Genomic DNA, 20017 nt, shown 5'->3' on the forward strand with positions numbered 1-20017 from the left:
TTTTATCCATTATTCACAATATTTAACCATTTTGATGCAATATTGTATACCCATATCTATTAATAGAGACAAGTTTCCTTTTTATTAAGATTTTATTATGTAATTCTTTTTTTAGTGTGACAAAGGAAATAAATTCTAGTCTTTAAGATTGTTTAATTCTATAAAGTTAGTGCTGTAAATATTTCATTTAGCACCTATGAACAACTAGTTTAAGGGCTTGGTAAAGAGTCATTTCAAAGGGACTCAATTTATAGAAGAAGTTAATTATACCATAAAGGCTTTGCTATTGACATCATGTTTGTCTTAAGGTCATAGACTCTCATTATTACCTAAGTGTTTTGACAGGTGCTGACATGTTTAACTTGCTGCAACACATTTAAATATTTCTATACTACTTCAGGTGAAAAGATGACCGGTAACAACATATGCCCTTGAGAGATGACTACAGCATTTACTGTGAGGTCAGTTGCAAGCAGACATGCTAGTCTTTGTACTATGTAAAATGAGGATGATTTATGTGTCCCACTGGACCACAGAGCACTGAGCTGTCACCTCTATAGAAGTCATGATAAGGTGCCTTCAATGCCCATAGCTAGATAAAATCCTTCCCTAGGGAGGGCAACTCCTCAGACTCAGTGCACAGAATCCAGGACCTCAGTCATAACTATATAGCTTACAATCTAGAATCAAGATAAATGATTGAGTTATGAACAGTGTTCACACCTTACTAAAGTGACCTGGCTATAACTAGAGAGCTCTTACTAAGTCTTCAGTTTGCACATTTAGATTGACAAAAGAGTTTTATCTGCTTGAGTCTAGAAAGAGGAGAAGTTTCATGTCAGATTGAGACCCTTTATCTACAGGGCACAGTCTAACCATTATAAAATGCATATGTTATGCCTGGAGAGACTATTAGCTCTCTCTATCTTTTTGGAATGTTATTCAAACGTTTCCTATCCCTTTACTCTGATTCTTAGTTTCTGAATCATCTCCTGATCAAACAACCCATTTTCAAACTACCTTTTACTTGGCTTATTGCACCAAGGTAAGAAGGCCCTGGATCTGTTTGCATGTGTTCATTCTCCTGCTGTGAGTTAACAAACATGCTACTGTCTGCTTTGTCCTCTAACTTCTGAGAATTTTTAATTTAGGTGTTTTAATAAGGTAAAACAAAAATTTATAAGTAAAACATATACCACTGAAAGAAGAGTTAGGTATTTAAACATGTCGTGTAATGATGCTAATGAGCTGAAGGGCTGAAGGACACACCAAGGCTAGTGGAGGACATTCAGGCATTGTCCTTTTGAGGGGAAGAGAACACTCATCATGGTGACAATCATACTCAGGAAATGGTCTCAGATATATGTCCCAGTGTTTTGCCTCTGCCTGTAAGTCTTGTGGCCAGAAGAATGACCAACGAGGTTTTTTAAAAGAGAGACAATGACAAGGACCCGCAAGAAGCTAATGTGGTATCACCACTAACCACCTGCAGAGTGACTGTCACTCAGCCAGGAGTCTGACACTGCTCTCAATGCATATTCAGCTTTGTGAGATACAAGTGTGGGTATCCAAGTTGTTGAGTAAGCTCTGCTTACTGGTCGGCACAGCCACTTCTAAAGATAGAGAATATGGTTGTCCAGGTCCTTATCATCTGTCTAAGACAGCAGACTTCAGAAAATTCCTCCAAGCTGTATTGTGGTTATTACTAACAAACACACATTTACAAATGTGTGTGACATAAATAGCACCTGTTTATAAAAGTAAACTTTAACATAAGACGGAGATCAAACCGCAATGCAGGTACAGTTGGCGCTTGTTTTTGCCTTGGCAGAACCGATTCCTAACATTCTCCTTTGGGAATTCTTTCACGCAGCCCATGTGGCTGCAATCAGACACATTAATACATGGAAGAAAGAAAGAAACAAACAAATAAAGAAGGAAAGAAAGAATGGAAGGAAGGAAGGAAGTTAGGTCATCCTTGTTTATCAAAAAGAACTTTGAATACTTATTGGAAAACCTGGTCATTTATTATTTCAAATGCCTCTAGACTGTCTCTGTTTTCTTTAAAAGATAAAATATGAGTGCCAAGGTATTGATGAATTATAAGTATTGCTTCTTTCATACTCACATGCCTCTCCTATTTTCTAGCAATTAAATATTTTTTTAAATGTGTTCCAGATAAAAACATGACACCATTGTCTGAAAAATGGAGGAAAGAAGGAAGGACAGGAGGGAAAAAAGAAAAGGAGGAAATATAATATTTAATTTAATCATTTAGTTATATATTTTATATATTGATATAGATTACCCATGCTAGCCACTCACAAAATTTAGCCACCCATTTCAGTATAAAAGAAGTAAAAAAAAAAAAATCAACTAGGTTATATTTAAATTGCTTTCTTGGATGACATCAAAGCCTTTTGTTTTGGCTAGTTCATGCCTTTGAGAAGTCCTACACTGAAGTTGTAATCTTCAGTACCTTAGTCTTTGCCATCATTTGAAAATAATAACATTATAAATGTAATGAATTAAAATGAAGTCATACCAGCTGCCTTCAGCTCCCTGCTACTCTATGACAGATGTCCTTATGAAAAGACCTGTACACAAACTTACACAGGGAAATGCTGAAAAAAAAAAAGGCAGTGAAAACTCCCTCAAGCTATCAACTGTAAAACACCATCTAGCCACCAGAAGCCAGAATGCAGGTATGTTGCAGAGACAATAGTCCTCTGAGGGAGCCAACCCTTGGACCACCTCCAAAACTGTGAGACAATGGATAGTTCTCTCTGTTGTACAAGCCACCAAGATTGGAGTACTTAAGAGAGATTCAGAACACTAAGAAAGGTTCTTCGGTCTTTTCTTGTCCTTCTTGTCAAGGAAACCCCTCCTCTTTCCCACACCTCAATGAAACCTAGCTATAGGGCAGATTCACTTGAGCTCTGGCTTGAGAATCATTGACTGTGGACACAGTTCTGTAGCAGGTCTTGCATGGTCATGATCACACAAAGAAGACTCGGTCATATTCTTGCTTCTTCTCATAGAATGTTCCTATATTTATCATAAGCACAGACCAAGCAAGACAGCAACTGCTGAAACACTAACAGACATACTGACAAGCACAAAAATAAGGATAACCTTCCTTTTCCCACCTTTAGCCTCCACCTCAACGTTATTTCTTAGTATTTAATCTTTGATGTGACATTAGCAACCACTCCAATAGTTTGCTTTGTTTTAATATAATTTGAATAAAGCTATAAACGGACACTGTTCCTGTTTTAAAAAAAAAAAAAATCTCAGACAAGTAAGTATTTTCTGCCATCTAGTGGCAATAAAGAAGTATAATGCCCTAGAGCGAAAATTGTAAGTCTTCCTGCATTCGCCTTTGATTTATTTAAAGAATACTTTCCTCTTAGCACTGCTTTCACTGTGCCCCATAAGTTTGGGTATGGTGTACCTTCATTTCCATTGAATTCTAGAAAGTCTTTAGTTTTCTTCTTATTTTTTCCCTGACCCACTCAGCGATCATTGAGTAGAGAGTTGTTCAGTTTCCATCAGTATGTAGGCTTTTTTGAGTGGTTGGTTGAAATTATCCGAGAGACCCTCAAACATTAAAGGATATTGCTGGGTATAGGATCTAATTGTTTCCCTTTCACTGCCTCCCAGAGGTGGAAAGAAAGTCCCTTGCTTGGAACACCCTGCACTTCACACACAGAACCTGGAAGATCAGAGCTGTATCTGACCTGAAAGCCTCCTCCCTGAAGAGTAGCTTCCAAGAGAGGGAAGCAAACAGTAGTCCTACCCGCATATGATGCCAACGAGAACCAACAATCACCAGCATGTCTCAATAAGACTAAGGGTGCAATAGTGTCCTTGATACACTTGTAGTAACCGGCTGCTCTCTAATGGGCCTAAGACCTCCTCAACAAAAGGGAACCAATGCTGGTTCTGGAAACCTAGTCAACTACCCAGGGCAAGTAAAATGGACTTTGGAGATGAAACTAACAACTGCCACTTTACCAAACTAGCATGATTCCTAACTAGGCTCTAAGTGTCACTCCTTGTACCCATAGACAAGTGTAGTCATCATTCCATGTCAAAGAGACTTCTCTTGGGAACGGATGGAAACCATTACAGAAACTGCAACTGATTCAAATGCATGTGATAAGAGATCCTGCGATGCCCAGTCCATCTGGAACCTCTGCAACTCAGCTCCTGAACTTGAGGCTAAGGAATGACTGCAGACAATGAGTAGAAGGACTGGAAAAACCAGAGGAATGGAAAGGTTGCTGTGAGGCTCTGTCTCCTAGGAATGTCAGAGAAACTACACACATGGAGTTTTACCAACATGGCTGCCTAAGAAGGCCTGAACAACAATGATGATACCAGTGGATCTGCTAACATGAAAGGGGGAGAGCTGGTGGGGCCTCAACTCTAGACAAAAAGTAGGTATAATTGGAACATGCTGAGAGTGGGAGAAATGGGTTTCCCCAGGGAACCCCCCCCCCAATTGGTTATACAATACCAAGTAGTCACCCCTGAGATCAGATGGATACAGGTAGCATTATACAGACTGAGCCAGTGTGTGTGTGTGTGTGTGTGTGTGTGTGTGTGTGTGTGTGTGTGTGTGTGTAAACATTTTTTAAAAAGAAGCTAAGTTCTGGAAAGTCCCCCCAACATCCTATCTCCAGAGGTTACGTGTTTCCATTCTTTCTGCTGTCCCTCAGGGATTTCAGTCTTTTTCTCCCACCCAATACCTGATCATGTTCCCCTCTCTGCCCCCTGTCCCCTTTCCCTCCCATGTCCTCCCTCCCCCCTTGTGGTTAATTTTTTTCTCCCTCCCAAATGGGCCTGAGGCATCCTCACTTGGGCCCTTCAGCTTGTTGACCTTTTGAGTTCTGTGGGCTGTATCTTGGATATTCAGCATTTTTTTTATTTTTGCTAATATTTACTTATTACTGAGTACATACCATGTATGTCCTTTTGGGTCTGAGTTACCTCACTCAGGATGATATTTTCTAGTTGCATCCATTTGCCTGCAAAACTCAGGATGTCCTTGTTCTTAATAGCTGAGTGGTATTCCATTGTTTAAATGAATGACATTTTCTGTTTCCATTCTTCTGTTGTGGGGCACCTTAGGTTGTTTCCAGCTTCTGGTTATCACAAACAAGGCTGATATGAACATAGTGGAATGCGTTCCCCTGTGGCATGGTTGGGCATCTTTTGGGTATATTCTCAAGAGTAGTATTGCTGGGTCTTCAGGTAGACCTATTTCCAATTTCCTAAGGAACCTCCAGATTGATTTACAGAGTGGTTTTACCAGCTTGCAATCTCACCAGCAATGGAAGAGTCTTCCTCTTTCTTCACATCCTTGCCAGAGACATGGGAGGCTAGAGACTCTCAGGACTCAAAGAGAGAAATGTTGGATGAAATCCCCTACATTAGGGAAAGGGAACATAAAGAGCCCCCCTCCAGCAGAAAAACAAGGAGGGATGTGGTTGCCATCCCAGAGTCAAAACTCTGACCCATACTTGTTCCTGTCTGGAAGAACTGCAGGGATGGAAATAGAGAGGAGCCCGAGGAAAAGGACCTCAGTGGGATCAGCAACAGGACCAAAGTGGGATCCAGCTAAATGGAGGCCCCAAGGCCTGATACTATTATGGAGGCTATGGAGTGCTCTCAAAAAGGGACCTATCATGACTGCCCTCCGAAAGATCCAACAAGCACTTGAGTCAGATGCAGATATTTGCATCCAACCAATGGACAGAAGCTGCTGACCCCTGTGGGGATTAGGGAAAAGCTGGAAGAAGTTGAGGAGGAGGGCAACTGAGCAGTCTCAATTAACCCAGAACCTGGAGATCTCTCAGATACTGGAATACCAATCAGACAGCATATACGAGCTGACATGAGGCTCCCAACACATATACAGCAGACGACTGCTGGGTCTGGGTTTAGTCAGAGAAGATGCACGTAACCCTCAAGAGACTGGAGGCCCCAGGGAGTTTAGGGGTCTGGTGGGGTGGAGGTGTGTGTGGGGGGACATCCTTGTGGAGACATGGGGCAGGGAGGAGATATGGGATGTGGAACAGTTGGCGGATGGACTAGAAGGGGAATGAAATCTGGAATTTAAAATAAAAATAAATAAATAAGTAAATAAATAAGAAGATATATAATAGTTAAAATAATAAATATCAATATTCAATAGTGTAGAGCTGTACTGAATATTGTACATAGGCCTGTTTGTAGAACAAATCTCCATTTGACCAAACACACCTGATCTGCAAGGGAGGCAATTGTGTAAACAAAATTGTCTATATGGATTCATTCCACCTTTTCTGTTCATATTCTCACTTATCTTTTCACTCAAATACCTACTCTCTTGTCCACTATGTTTCACCACAGTTTGTATTTTATTTCCCACAGTTTGCAAACTCCTTGGCTTTACTTCATATTCCTGGCTCCTCTTTTTGCTTTATTTCTTTTGGCTCTAGTTAATTTACTTTGTTCTTTAGATGCTACCAGAGAAAGATAAGAAAAGAAGGTAAAAAAGAAAGATAGATAGAAAGAAAGAAAGGAAGGAAGGAAGGAAGGAGGGAGGGAAGGAAGGAAGGAAGGAAGGAAGGAAGGAAGGAAGGAAGGAAGGAAGGAAGGAAGGAAGGAAGGAAGGAAGGAAGGAAGGAAGGAAGGAAGGAAGAAAGAAAGAAAGGAAGGCAAGCTCATTGCTCGGTAACAAATAGCTATGACTATCGGTGGTATGTTAACTCACATAACCTAAATCTTTTCCCACATTCAAAGTGCTACTCTCTACAAGGCCATGGGTATGTGCCTGAAAAAAATTAAATTCTGTGCCTAGAAAACACAGCATCTTATATGAACTTAGCTTTGTATATTTGAAGTCCTGCCTCCAATATCTCAGAATGTAATCGTATTTGAAGATAAGACCCTTGAAGAGACTATTAAGTTAAAATAGGGCTTTTAAGGGGGTCCTAATGCGAATGGGAAGTATGGAGGAAAAGAGGGACAGACAGACAGACAGGCCAACAGACAGGCAAATGAGTTTAGGAATACACCAAAAGAAGAATTATCTGTAGGACAGAGCCCTCATGAGACCCCGTTGCCTGCTGACACCTAGTCCTGAATTTTATGATCCAAAAATGTGACTGAAATGTAAAGTATTTCTGTGAGATAAAGTATAAAGTTCCTAAGGTAGTCAGCCTGGGGCATGTTGTAATGATGGAGCTGGCACACTAATGCACTCTCTATGCAACAACCCTAATCTTGGTTCAACAGGCTTTTGGCTCTAGAATGCATTGATGACTCCATAGTATCTTCAGCTTTATTAATAGTCTAACTTCTTGGAAAACGAAGTTGTCTTTCCTTTAATCTTGACTCATCTTTGGGGAAACAAAATGATTTTTCAAGGAGTTTTTTTTTTTTAAATCTGGGAAAGAATAAGTGATTTCTTTTTAAGAATTCAATGAATTATCAAGTAAATTTTTCCCAGTCTCACATATTGATCACACTTGCATAGGTCACATGTCTGTTGTTATCTAACCAGGCACGCTATCTTCCTGTGATCACTGAAGAGGGTTCCCTGGTACCCTTTACAAGTGTACTTTTGCCAAAGTTTCTTAGAACTTCTACAGGATCTCAAAATTAACAATTAATTCAATCTCTGCTTGGCCACACTATAATCGTGGTCGAGAGATTTATTTTAATGTTTTTAAATCTTCTCAAATTATGCTCAATTCTGTTACTCAAATTACTCAAACTGAGTTATGTTGAACAGTGCAAATAAGATGATGACATAAGCCAAGTAATACATAAAACTCTTAATCTATCAGAACTCAGACTCTTTCTACTTATTTTGAAAGTTTCCATTTCAACTTTATCTCATTTCCTGATCCTCTTTCTCAATCACAGCAGAGTGACTTATCAAAAATACAAGCTATATTAATGATAATTGCTTTTCTGTTTGTGCTGGCTAGTTTTGTGTGTCAACTTGACACAGGCTGGAGTCATCACAAAGAAAGGAGTTTTCATTGGGAAAGTGCCTCCATGAAATCCAGTTGTGGGACATTTTCTCAATTAGTGATCAAGTGGGGAGGGCCCCTTGTGAGTGGTACCACCTTTGGGCTGGTGCTCTTGGGTTCTATAAGAGAACAGGCTGAGCAAGCCAGGGGAAGCAAGCCAGTAAGAAACATCCCTCCATGACTTCTGCATCAGCTCCTGCTTCCTGACCTGCTTGAGTTCCAGTCCTGACTTCCTTTAGTGAGGAACTGCAATGTGGAAGTGTAAGCTCAATAAACCCTTTCCTCCCCAACTTGCTTCTTGGTCATGATGTTTGTGCAGGAATAGAAACCCTAAGACACTGTTGGACCCTGGGTAGCCCCTAAACGCTAACACACAAAAAGCCATTCAATCAGAGACAGGACCCCACATGCTAACATCAACATTACCACTGACTTTCCCCTCTTTTACATTTAAATGCCCAGCCTTACAGATCTACTTATCTTTTCCCAAATGCAAAATGATATTTTTGAAAAGCAAATGTTAAATGAATGTTATTCTCCTTGCCTGGAGGGTTTTTATTTCTGTGGCACATTGGTCTGCTGTCAAAGGCTTTCCAGAATCAACTGTGGTTGCAAGTTTTCAGTCATGCTTATTATAAAGCCTCCCCAGACCACAGCAAAGGTTACTCATTCACTTCCCCAGCTCATAAGAGCCTTTATCATTGCACTGTATTTCCTGGTTAAGCCATCAAGTTACTGAGGGAAGGGTTTATGAATTCATTATCTTCTCATTTCTTTATAATTAACACAATAATTTAAAACTGGTACCTATTAATGAAATGATTTAACATCAGTTGGGAAGTCTCTGTCTTTATTCATTTGTTTGCTTGGGATTTTCTTGTTTTTCTTTTCCTGTTTGGGTACTAGAGAGCAATGAAGTGGAAACACTAGATGTGTTGATTTTGTAATGCCTAGATTACATCAGCAAAGAGCACCTCAACCTGACAGCCTCTGTAACCACCCCTGGCCTGCACTGCGGTTCACATTGAGTGTTGGCCTGGGAAAAGCATTGGTGTTTCTATACTATATACTTCTTCAAAGTCATCTCTTTCAAGGGGGTCATAGACTAGCCCTGTGCTCTGCATTACACTTAAGCATACAAAAGCACACCTTTGATAGGCTATACACAGCAGCCAAGTTCTTCTAGGAAAATCTCAGCTCATTCCTTTTATAGGCAATGTTAGTGCTTTTTTCCCAACATTTCTATTATTCCATCTCTCAAACACACACACACACACACACACACACACACACACACACATGTGCACATGCACTTCTCTACAGTAGACCATCTAGGTTTCTTTGAGTTCTCAATGCAGGAGCAAACACATATAGAGTCATGTTTTGACCACTCGCCACTACAGATCACTGGCTTTAATCTTGCTGGTTCTTTTAAATTGTCATCTGGGCCATGTTTCATTTGTTCTTCAAACTGAATGCCTGTTACTCTTTCACAATGATTAAATTACTTAACGTATAAACACCTTAAAATAATCAGCCTCTGATTCTCATCTTTCAGGGTTTATGCTTTTGCAATGACAGATAAGGACATGCATGATTAGAAATGATAATAAAATGAGATATTTGCACGATTGCATGTAGACATAAAAACAGAATCTCATACTTTATGTACACACATACGAAAAGTAGTAATTCCAATGCTCTATGTATCTTCTAAGAAGAAAGTATTGTAGAGCTGAGAAGACCCTTGTGTAACTGCACATCAGAGTTCAGAGATGTTATAGCTGCGAGGATGTCAAAATGACTAACTTTAATATCTTCTGTGTTACTCAGGTTTTCTTTCCCCCCACTGTGACAAATACCTGAAATGAAGAATTTTAAAGGAGAAATTACTTGTTTGGGCCTACAGTTTTGAGGCTTCGGTCCAAGGGTGACTAGATGAATTGCTTTGTGTCTGAGACAAGGTATAAAATGATGTTCTGAGGTTGGTTAGCTCGGGGTGCCAGAAAGAAGAGACACCTGTCTTGTAGGCTTCCCTTTTCCCCTTTCCTCGTGTCTGAGCGTGCAGCTATTGCATTCCACCGCCCACATTCCATGTAAAATCTTCCCTGCTTATTAGAATCTATGCAAATGCTCTCACAGATGCACCCAGCAGTACACAGTACTAATTTCATGTCTTCCAAATGATTAGTTGTGAGTGGTTGAAGTCTGGGCCTGGTAGGTCCTTGGCATCTTATTAAAGAATGAAATAAATCACATAGATTGCAAAGTAACCTGGATCTTTATTCAACATGAAACAATAATACAGATTGTAAAGGAACAAACTGTCAATACTAACACTGAGCCATATAAATGGGAATATTCAAGGACCCTGATTACTATTTGAGGTGTCCTTGTTAGGGGCTGAAAAGAAGGAAAAGTTTGCTTGCTGTCTTAGGGTTTCTATTGCTGTGAAGATATACCATGATCAACGCAACTCATATAAAATAAAATATTTAATTAGGGTTGGTTTACACTTTTTCAGAAGTTTAGCCCATCATCATTCAAGGAGTAAAGCATGGTGGCAGGAAGGAAGACATGGAGCTGAAGAAGGAGCTAAGAGTCCTCTTGATCCACAGGCAGCAAGGAGAAGACTGTCAGTTGCACTGAGCACATTTTAAGCATATATAGCCTCAAAGCCTGCCTCCAGACTTCCTTAACAAGGCCGTATCTGCTCCAACAAGGTTATACCTCCTAATATTGCCAGTCTTTATAGGCTGAACATTCAAACATGAATCTAGGGGCCATATTCAAACCACCATAGTTGACAGGGGCATAGTGTGGTGGGTCTTTGCTTTGATTGACAGATTAAGTTTAACAGAACCATTTTGATACTTACATGTCTCTTTCCATAATGTATGGTATTTTAATCATATGCTCTTCTAATTATGCAATGGCACATGATGAAAGTTTGCCTTAAAAATTCACTTAGAGTATGAAGTGCATTCAAAACCAATCTAGGCCAGACTGGCTATTGCCATTAGTTACAGGGTAATAATCTAGGGTATGTTTGAATAAATATATTATTGAGAGAGTTGTTTAGAGGAGTTGTTTCTTTCCATTGTTTAAAACAATTATTTATTCATTCTCTTCTACCCAAGCAGGAAGTGTGGCAGAGATCCTAGATTGCTAACAGGTTGCTAGGTGAATTGTATGGAAAGGTGTGGGTGCCTGATCTAAGCTAAGTGAAATTACAGCTTGCTAAACCATTCTTTAGCTTGCTTACCTCACCATCAAAATTAGTCATCACATCTTCTGACGATTAGTTAGATATGAGGATACATTTAAAGCATAACAATGGTTTAAAGTTGGTTGAATAGTCTCCTAAATAAAGAACAGTTAAAGAGTATACACCATCGCTATTTCTGTATAACATTGTACTGGGTGTCATATCTGATGTGACAAGACAAAAGAAATACTAAAGAACTGGAAATTAAAGGAAAGAAAAACTATTGTTATTCAAAAGCAACTGTAACTGTTTTGTGGATGTATACAGAGAGAGAGAAAGATGGAGAGAGAAAGAGAGAGACAGAGAGTCAAGGGGTCCATATAACTGTTATTAAAAGTAAAAAATTTTACCCAGATTATATGACATAGGTACTTTCCTATTAAATAACAACAAATAACTGGGAAATATTTCATCTTAAACACTCTTTATAAGAATTAAAATAAAAATGACTGATAGAAATCATCAGAAATAGTTCAAGGAATGAAAGCTACTAAATAGTTTAGACAGAATTTAAAAGGAAGCAATGAATATAACAGCTATCCTTTTGAGGTATTGGAGGACTAGGTCATTTTCAGAGATCAATCCTTTGCATCATGAAGTGTAGATTAACATCATCTCACCTTAAACACAAGCATGATCAAGTATGGTGACTCATGCCTGTAACTCTAGTACCTGAAAGGCTGATAGGAAAGATCACTAATTTAGAACCAGCTTGAAGCACACAATGAATTTCAGAATTTAAGGTCAGACTGGGATACATAGAGAAACTCTGTTTAGAAATACATCTAGGCAGAGAGTTTGAAGAAATGAACAGGAAAATTCCAAAACTAAAGAAATAAAAATCATCTAGAATAAGAAGACAAAAGTTAAATGATTTCCACTATCTCGTTATAAAACACAGGATAGTATAAATGATTAATCCAGCCACCATTTCACCAATAAAGAGAGAACAAATTTAAAAATGGAACAAAACACAGGGGTGGGGTGCAGAAAAGATCTCGCCCGCATACAGTTAACTGGTTTCAAAGCATAACTATAATGGTTTAATGGAGAAAGGCTTCTGTTTTTCCACATCGGGGGCTGTAATAACTGTGTGCCCTCTTGCACAATAGATGCAACATTTATTCAAAATATATAAAAGGCTTAGCAAGATGCTTGATAGAAGCCAGGTGGTGGTGGCTCATGACTTTAATCCCAGCACTTGAGAGGCAGAGGCAGGTGGATTTCTGAGTTCAAGGTCAGCCTGCTCTACAGAGTGAGTTCCAGGACAGCCAGGGCTACACAGAGAAAACCTGTCTCAAAAAAAAAAAAAAAGAAAGAAAAGAAAAGAAAGGAAAAGAAAGAAAGAAAGAAAACAACCAAATAAATAATTAAATTTCAAAAAAAAAGGTGCTTGATAGGTCTTCCTGAAGACCACTCAGAATATTCTTCTTAACTTAGGAAAATCAAAGATTTATTACACAGATGTTACTTTTTTATTACTGATAAAACATCTAGTATAAGTCATCTATGTAAGGAATTAAACATTTTGGCTCAAAGTTTCCGAAGATTCAGTCTAGATTGTTTCATGCCAGGCAGAAAAAGCATGTCATAAAAGACCCAGGACAGCTAAAACTATTCTCAGCAACAAAAGAAATTCTGGGGGAATCAGTATCCCTGACCTCAAGCAATACTACAGAGCAATAGTGTTAAAAACTGCATGGTATTGGTAGAGTGACAGGCAGGAGGATCAATGGAACAGGATTGAAGATCCAGAAATGAACCCACACACCTATGGCCACTTGATCCTCGACAAAGAGGCTGAAAACATCCAATGGAAAAAAGATAGCCTTTTCAACAAATGGTTCTGGTTCAACTGGAGGTCAGCATGCAGAAGAATGCAAATTGATCCATCCTTGTCTCCTTGTACTAAGCTCAAATCCAAATGGATCAAGGGCCTCCACATAAAGCCAGACACTCTGAAGCTAATAGAAAAGAAACTGGGGAAGACCCTTGAGGACATCGGTACAGGGAGAAAGTTTCTGAACAGAACACCAATAGCGTATGCTCTAAGATCAAGAATTGACAAATGGGACCTCATAAAATTACAAAGTTTCTGTAAAGCAAAGGACACCATCAAGAGGACAAATTGGCAACCAACAAATTGGGAAAGGATCTTCACCAATCCTACATCAGATAGAGGGCTAATATCCAATATATATAAAGAACTCAAGAAGTTAGACTCCAGAAAACCGAACAACCCTATTAAAAAAATGGGGTACAGAGTTAAACAAAGAATTCTCACCTGAAGAACTTCGGATGGCGGAGAAGCATCTTTAAAAAATGCTCAACTTCATTAGTCATTAGGGAAATGCAAATCAAAACAGCCCTGAGATTTCACCTTACACCAGTCAGAATGGCTAAGATTAAAAATTCAGGAGACAGCAGGTGTTGGAGAGGGTGTGGAGAAAGAGGAACACTCCTCCACTGCTGGTGGGGTTGCAAATTGGTACAACCACTATGGAAATCAGTCTGGCAGTTCCTCAGAAAACTGGGCATCTCATGTCCAGAAGATCCTGCTATACCACTCCTGGGCATATACCCAGAGGATTCCCCACCATGTAATAAGGATACATGTTCTACTATGTTCATAGCAGCCCTATTTATAATTGCCAGATGCTGGAAAGAACCCAGGCATCCCTCAACAGAAGAGTGGATGCAAAAAATGTGGTATATCTACACAATGGAGTACTATTCAGCCATTAGAAACAATGAATTCATGAAATTCTTAGGCAAATGGATGGAGCTAGAGAACATCATACTAAGTGAGGTAACCCAGACTCAAAAGGTGAATCATGGTATGCACTCACTAATAAGTGGATATTAACCTAGAAAACTGGAATACCCAAAACATAATCCACACATCAAATGAGGTACAAGAAGAAAGGAGGAGTGGCCCCTGGTTCTGAAAAGACTTAGTGAAGCAGTATTTGGCAAAACCAGAACGGGGAAGTGGGAAGGGGTGGGTGGGAGGACAGGGGGAGAGAAGGGGGCTTACGGGACTTCCTGGGAGTGGGGGGGCTAGGAAAGGGGAAATCATTTGAAATGTAAATAAAAAATATATTGAATAAAAAAAAAGAGAGAGCTGTTCACATCATAGTGAACAGAAAAAATAGAGGGGGAGGTGAAAAGCAAGATTCTCCTGAGAGTCTGCCTGCAGTAACATGTATCCATCCAGGGCGGATCTAAGTGGCACCAGTCACTATGGCCCACACTCTCAACACTTGAAAAGCTGACAGGGCTACTTATTATGCAGATCACAATATGTTTTCCCCACAGCCACCAAAAGAGGGAGCTGGACCCCCAGCAGGTTTCTTTAAGGTAGCCCCAGTAGGTTGACCACTTTCTAATAGATGACCACACACACACACACACACACACACACATGCACGCACGCACGCACGCACGAACGCACACAGGCACACGCACACGCACTTGCACACGTTCATCAGCTTATGGCAACCCCAAATGAACTCAATGGGTAAAAACACAATGTTGAGGGATGAGGAGGCATGGATAGATCAGAGAGGAGTTAAGGAGAAGTGGGGGTAAATATGATTAAAATAGGCTATGAGGCTATTGCAAGGCTGCTCTCCATGACCTGATAGTAAGGACCTATTGCTGAAGGCAACACTTAATTATGTTATCAAGCATAGAGAAATTAAACTGGTTCCCAAACTAAACATTTTACCCTTACCAACAAGCATTCACAGTGATGGAAGGAACTCTTCATATCACCAGAGGAGAAAGATTATTAATACTACCCAGCTGTGACCTAAAACTGCAACCTGTATACCAGTAAAATAATGGCACAAAAGTTATGAGAGTAACCAACCACTTTTAAATTGAGTTTAGATCCCACACCATCAGAGAGAACCTGTACCTGACACTACTAAAGTAAATGGAAATTAGCACAAAAACCCATCACTGGACAATACGCAGTGAGAGACTTTGAAATACTGAGTCGTCTAAATAGAATGTCTTTATCCAGCCCCCTCTCTCAAGGATTAGCAGTCTATGTGGAAGTCTATGTGAAAGAGGAGATGGAAAGATTCTAGGAGCCAGAAATGGTGGATAACTCCAAGGAAACAGTGTTTTCCAGACACAACAGGATTGATGTGCATATGAATTTACAGATACTGTAGCAGCACACATAAAACCTGCACAGCTACAAGCAGATGGGAGGATTCTCTTCCCAGCACTGACTAAGAGAATTGGATATAGGCTGTCATTCCTAGGAAGCCATTTGAAAATGATACCCACTAGCAAAGTGAAAATGTTTTCTTCAATGGAGTCTCATTGGATATATCAACCATGCTGTAGGACAGACCTCACACCTAGAAGAATTTGGCCAACACAAAATAAACTCCATGTAGTTTTTGTTTGTGTGTATAATTTTATTTCATTTGGACATTTTTGTCTCATTACTTTTCTGTTTGTCTATTTTGATTTTTGTTTTATTTGTGGGTTTTGTTGCTGTTGTAGGGGCTTTGGAGGACTTTTGTGTTTTGATTTTTTTGGGGTCTTTTGGGGGGCTGAGATTTTTGGGGTTTTATTTTTTAGATAGAATGAGAAAATGAAGTTGGGTGGTTGGGAAGGTGGGGAAATCTGTAAGGGGGAGTTTGAAGTGGAGACAAAATAAAGAAAAAGTGAAAAATACATTGTAAGAGATTCTCAAAGAATTAATAAACCATATTCAAAAGAGAATAAGAGATCAAGGTTTATTTCTAGTTTACTGAATAGAGAAAAGTCTAATATTTAAGTACCTACTGCACATTGAGTATTGTGGCAATCCTTTACAGAGAATCTCTTTCCTCACAATGACCCTAATAAATACTGACACTTCCCTTTTATAACTCAACTGAAGTCAGCAAAGCTCGCCAATTTGCTCCAGAAAACAGAAATGACATGTGGAAGTGGAAAGTGTTTAGCCCTTTTTGTGAACAATGCAATTCTAAAGCTAAAAAGTGTTAATTACACACATGATCCCAGACCCTTGGGTAAGAGTGAATAAATAGTAGATACAAAGGGTACATGTTGATTGCAAATACTAGTTAGTAAACAAAGGAAGTTTGGTTTGGAAAAGCTTAATTTTAGGCAATAGTTCAAATACATGACTATCTTTGTCTGAAAATGAAGAGGAATTTGATAAGTGAAGTAGATTATATAATGGCCATAAGTATAATCTACTAAATGAGAATAAAGTTATTCAGCTACAATTTCACAGCAACTGGGCATGTATTTCCCCCATTCCAGCATACAAGGTCAAACATCAGAGCATCTCTCAAAAGTAGGCTAGTTGTAAACTGGTGTTATACAGCTCAGAGGGATAAAGCCGGCACTTAGCATTCTGAAGTCAGGATGCTTTTATATGCAACAGCTAACTTCCCCATATTGAAAGCATTCCTTCATCAGGTGCAATTTCATTTTCCATAAAGATTGCCTCTAAGACTTCTCATTAAGCCATCATCAAGAAGAGCAGCTACTTAGGCTCTTGTTCACCCATCTTGATGCTTCCATATCTAGCACAGCTTGTCTCATACATAATATCAAACTCTCCTTCTAGTTGAAAGAGAAAAATGACATTATCTTTTTTCCTTTACATCAGTGTAGCAAGCCTGACTTGCTTCATAACATATTTGAAAAAGAGTAAAGATCCTCATCCTCAAAACAGTGACAGTAGGAACATGTTTATTTCTTGTTTGAATAACACCACAATTAGACTAGGCAAACTACTGGTGATAATTGGATCTATGGGACATCATCCCTGGAGTTTCAGCATTTGTAATGCTGTACTGACAGATTTGCAACTTTAATTTGCTGCAATATTTGGAAAATTTTCAAAAGCAACAAATAGATTAAATTGTCTTCCAGAGGCAGAGGCTGGTCCTTTGGAGAATGTTTCTCTAGCTCAGTCACTAAGGTAACTATAGACTAGAAAATGCAGACATTAGGAGTCCCTCCCTCACCATGAGAATATCCACCATCACTTTCTTGGGTTCAAAAGGAAACTGATTTGTTTTTCAGTGTTCAAGATCTTCAATTAACTTCTTTTATGTCTTCAGAAACTTGTACATTATTTTACTTATTGACTCTCAAAACCATTGTGAGCATCTCTCTAGGAATGGCAAAAGAAACTGTGAACTTGGAAGCTAGAGATTATTCTTTAAGAAGAATATTACCAAGCTAAGAGAAGAAAATCATCTTAGTAACTTAAAGGTAAATACACAGTTGTAGATCAGCGACAAATGTAGTTTTGGAATAAGGGGGGAGCAAATGATTGTTTCCTTTGTTATCTTATGATGCTTACTTAATGAATTTTTTCTTTTGCTCCACCTTAACAGAAGTAAAGATCTTGCTGCAAAAGCAACAAGTTCACCATTTACTGTTAACTTCATGACTGAATTATATTAACTACTGATTGTTCAAATGTGCACTTCTACAATAATACTCTCAATTTAGAGAGGCGCTTAAATACAAAGCATAAGTTCATATGAAGGAAAAACTGTGAGAAAATTTAAAGCAGGATTGTTTGCTTTATATATATTTCTGCTCTGTCATCCATTAGAACATACACATGAACATACTATCATAAAATGGTCCAGGGAAATTGGACCTCTGTCACAGTGTTTTTTTTCCTGGGATTTTCTCACTACCCCAGAATTGAAGTCTCTATATTTGTGCTGTGTCTACTGATGTACCTGGTTACCTTGCTGGGAAATACTATTCTGATCTCCATAACTATCCTTGATTCTCATCTGCACACTCCCATGTACTTTTTCCTCAGCAACCTCTCCTTTCTGGACATCTGGTATACCTCTTCTGCTCTCACTCCTATGCTGGCAAACTTTGTTTCGGGGAAAAACACCATCTCATTCTCAGGATGTGCATCTCAGATGTATTTCTCTCTTGCCATGGGCTCCACTGAATGTGTGCTCCTCTCTATGATGGCCTATGACAGGTATGTGGCCATCTGCAACCCATTGAGATATCCCATCATTATGAACAAGAGAGTCTGTGTACAGATTGCAGGCAGCTCCTGGGTTACAGGCTGCCTCACTGCCTTGGTGGAAACTGGACCTGTGATTCATCTGTCTCTCTGTGGTAACAGCATCATCAACCATTTCACCTGTGAAATTCTGGCTCTCATAAAAATGGCCTGTGGAGACACTTCCATGGTGCAGTTAATTATGTTAGTGCTCAGCATCCTTTTTCTCCCAGTGCCAATGTTGCTCATTTGTGTCTCCTATGCATCTATCCTCTCCAACATCTTGAAGATCAGCTCAGTGGATGGCCGAAGCAAAGCCTTTTCAACGTGTGCAGCCCACTTGACTGTGGTGGTTCTGTTCTATGGGACAGCTCTCTCCATGTACCTGAAGCCATCATCTGTAAACTCACAGGAAATAGATAAATTTATGGCATTGATATATGCTGGACTAACACCAATGCTAAATCCTATTATCTACAGTCTACGGAACAAAGAAGTAAAAATGGCTGTGAAAAAAATATTGATGAGAAACCCCTTCAGTGCTATTTTAACTTCAGTCCTCAAATAACATTAGAATAAGGCATATTCATCCAGATAAATCTTCAAATTTATTGAGAAAACTGCATAATAATACAAGCCAATTTCCTAGAAAACACTAATTTTAATTACAGCTATCATTATATCCTATATGCTGATTTGCCCTCTAAAATGTTTTATATCAATGAATAAATTACATAGAAATATGTTTTCAAGAAGGTAGTTTGCATTTATTGCATATTAGTATAAACTTAAAATTATGTAACTATTTATTTTTTCCATTTGACCTATTAAATGATCTCACTGTCCAGCAATGACATAACAATGAAATTAAGTAGTATAACAAGGATGTAGAATCATTAGCAAATTCTGAAGTAATATTTTCTCAGTGATTTTTCAACTATGTCTGCATTTAAAAAGAAAGATATTTTAAGTTAGTATGTATATATGACCATCACTATCTCGTACTCTTCTAGTTTCTTAAACATTAAAATGTTAAATTCATTTTTTTTCAGATTTGGGAAGACCAACTTTGAATGACTACTTATTTAGGTTGCATATGTTGAGGAATGAATAAATATCTGTAACATAGCAAGCATAAGGACTGCCCAATTATAATTTTATTTATAAGTTTCACTAGAAATACAAGAATGGGAAATCTGGAATTATAGGTCTAAAATGGAATGATTTCATATTATACTTCAGTGTCTTAATAAATTCATCAATTATTCACCTAAATTATTACTTAACACATTAAATAATTGGCCTAGGATTATAACTCAATACAGAATATCCAACGATTTAACCCTCAGCACTGTTGAAAAGTCATGTTAAAAACATGTTGCTTCACTGACCATGAAGAAAGAGCCCTTCTCTATATTAAGTATATATTAAAAGAGATATTACATCCATCCTAAAAATATATTGACTAAAACATTTATAAATGTGTCTAATATCTGTGAACCAAACTGCAAATTAAAATATGGCCATGATACAAACTAATGTGTTTTCTTTTCTATTAAATCCTTCTGGAATCTAGACAAAAATCTGACATATATATTACTTCCTTGAAATTATGTAAATTATGGCTTCATCCTGTTAAGTGTATTTCTTGCTACTGCAGACAAGCTTCATGTGGGCCTTATGTTTAAGAAA

General features: G+C 38.6%; 1 protein-coding gene across 1 annotated transcript; it reads left to right on the plus strand.

The window, feature by feature from the left end:
• Positions 1-17933: 17933 nt before the first annotated feature.
• Positions 17934-18893, plus strand: LOC127679904 (olfactory receptor 13F1). The gene has a single exon (XM_052175485.1). The coding sequence runs from the start codon at positions 17934-17936 to the stop codon at positions 18891-18893; it is 960 nt and encodes a 319-aa protein (XP_052031445.1).
• The last annotated feature ends 1124 nt before the right edge of the window (positions 18894-20017 follow it).

This window comes from Apodemus sylvaticus, chromosome 3 (genome assembly GCF_947179515.1).
Source record: "Apodemus sylvaticus chromosome 3, mApoSyl1.1, whole genome shotgun sequence".
Lineage (NCBI taxonomy): Eukaryota > Metazoa > Chordata > Mammalia > Rodentia > Muridae > Apodemus > Apodemus sylvaticus.

Bases quoted from the DNA above. Each gene is read 5' to 3' on its own strand.
- LOC127679904 (XM_052175485.1), top strand. From the start codon at position 17,934: ATGGTCCAGGGAAATTGGACCTCTGTCACAGTGTTTTTTTTCCTGGGA.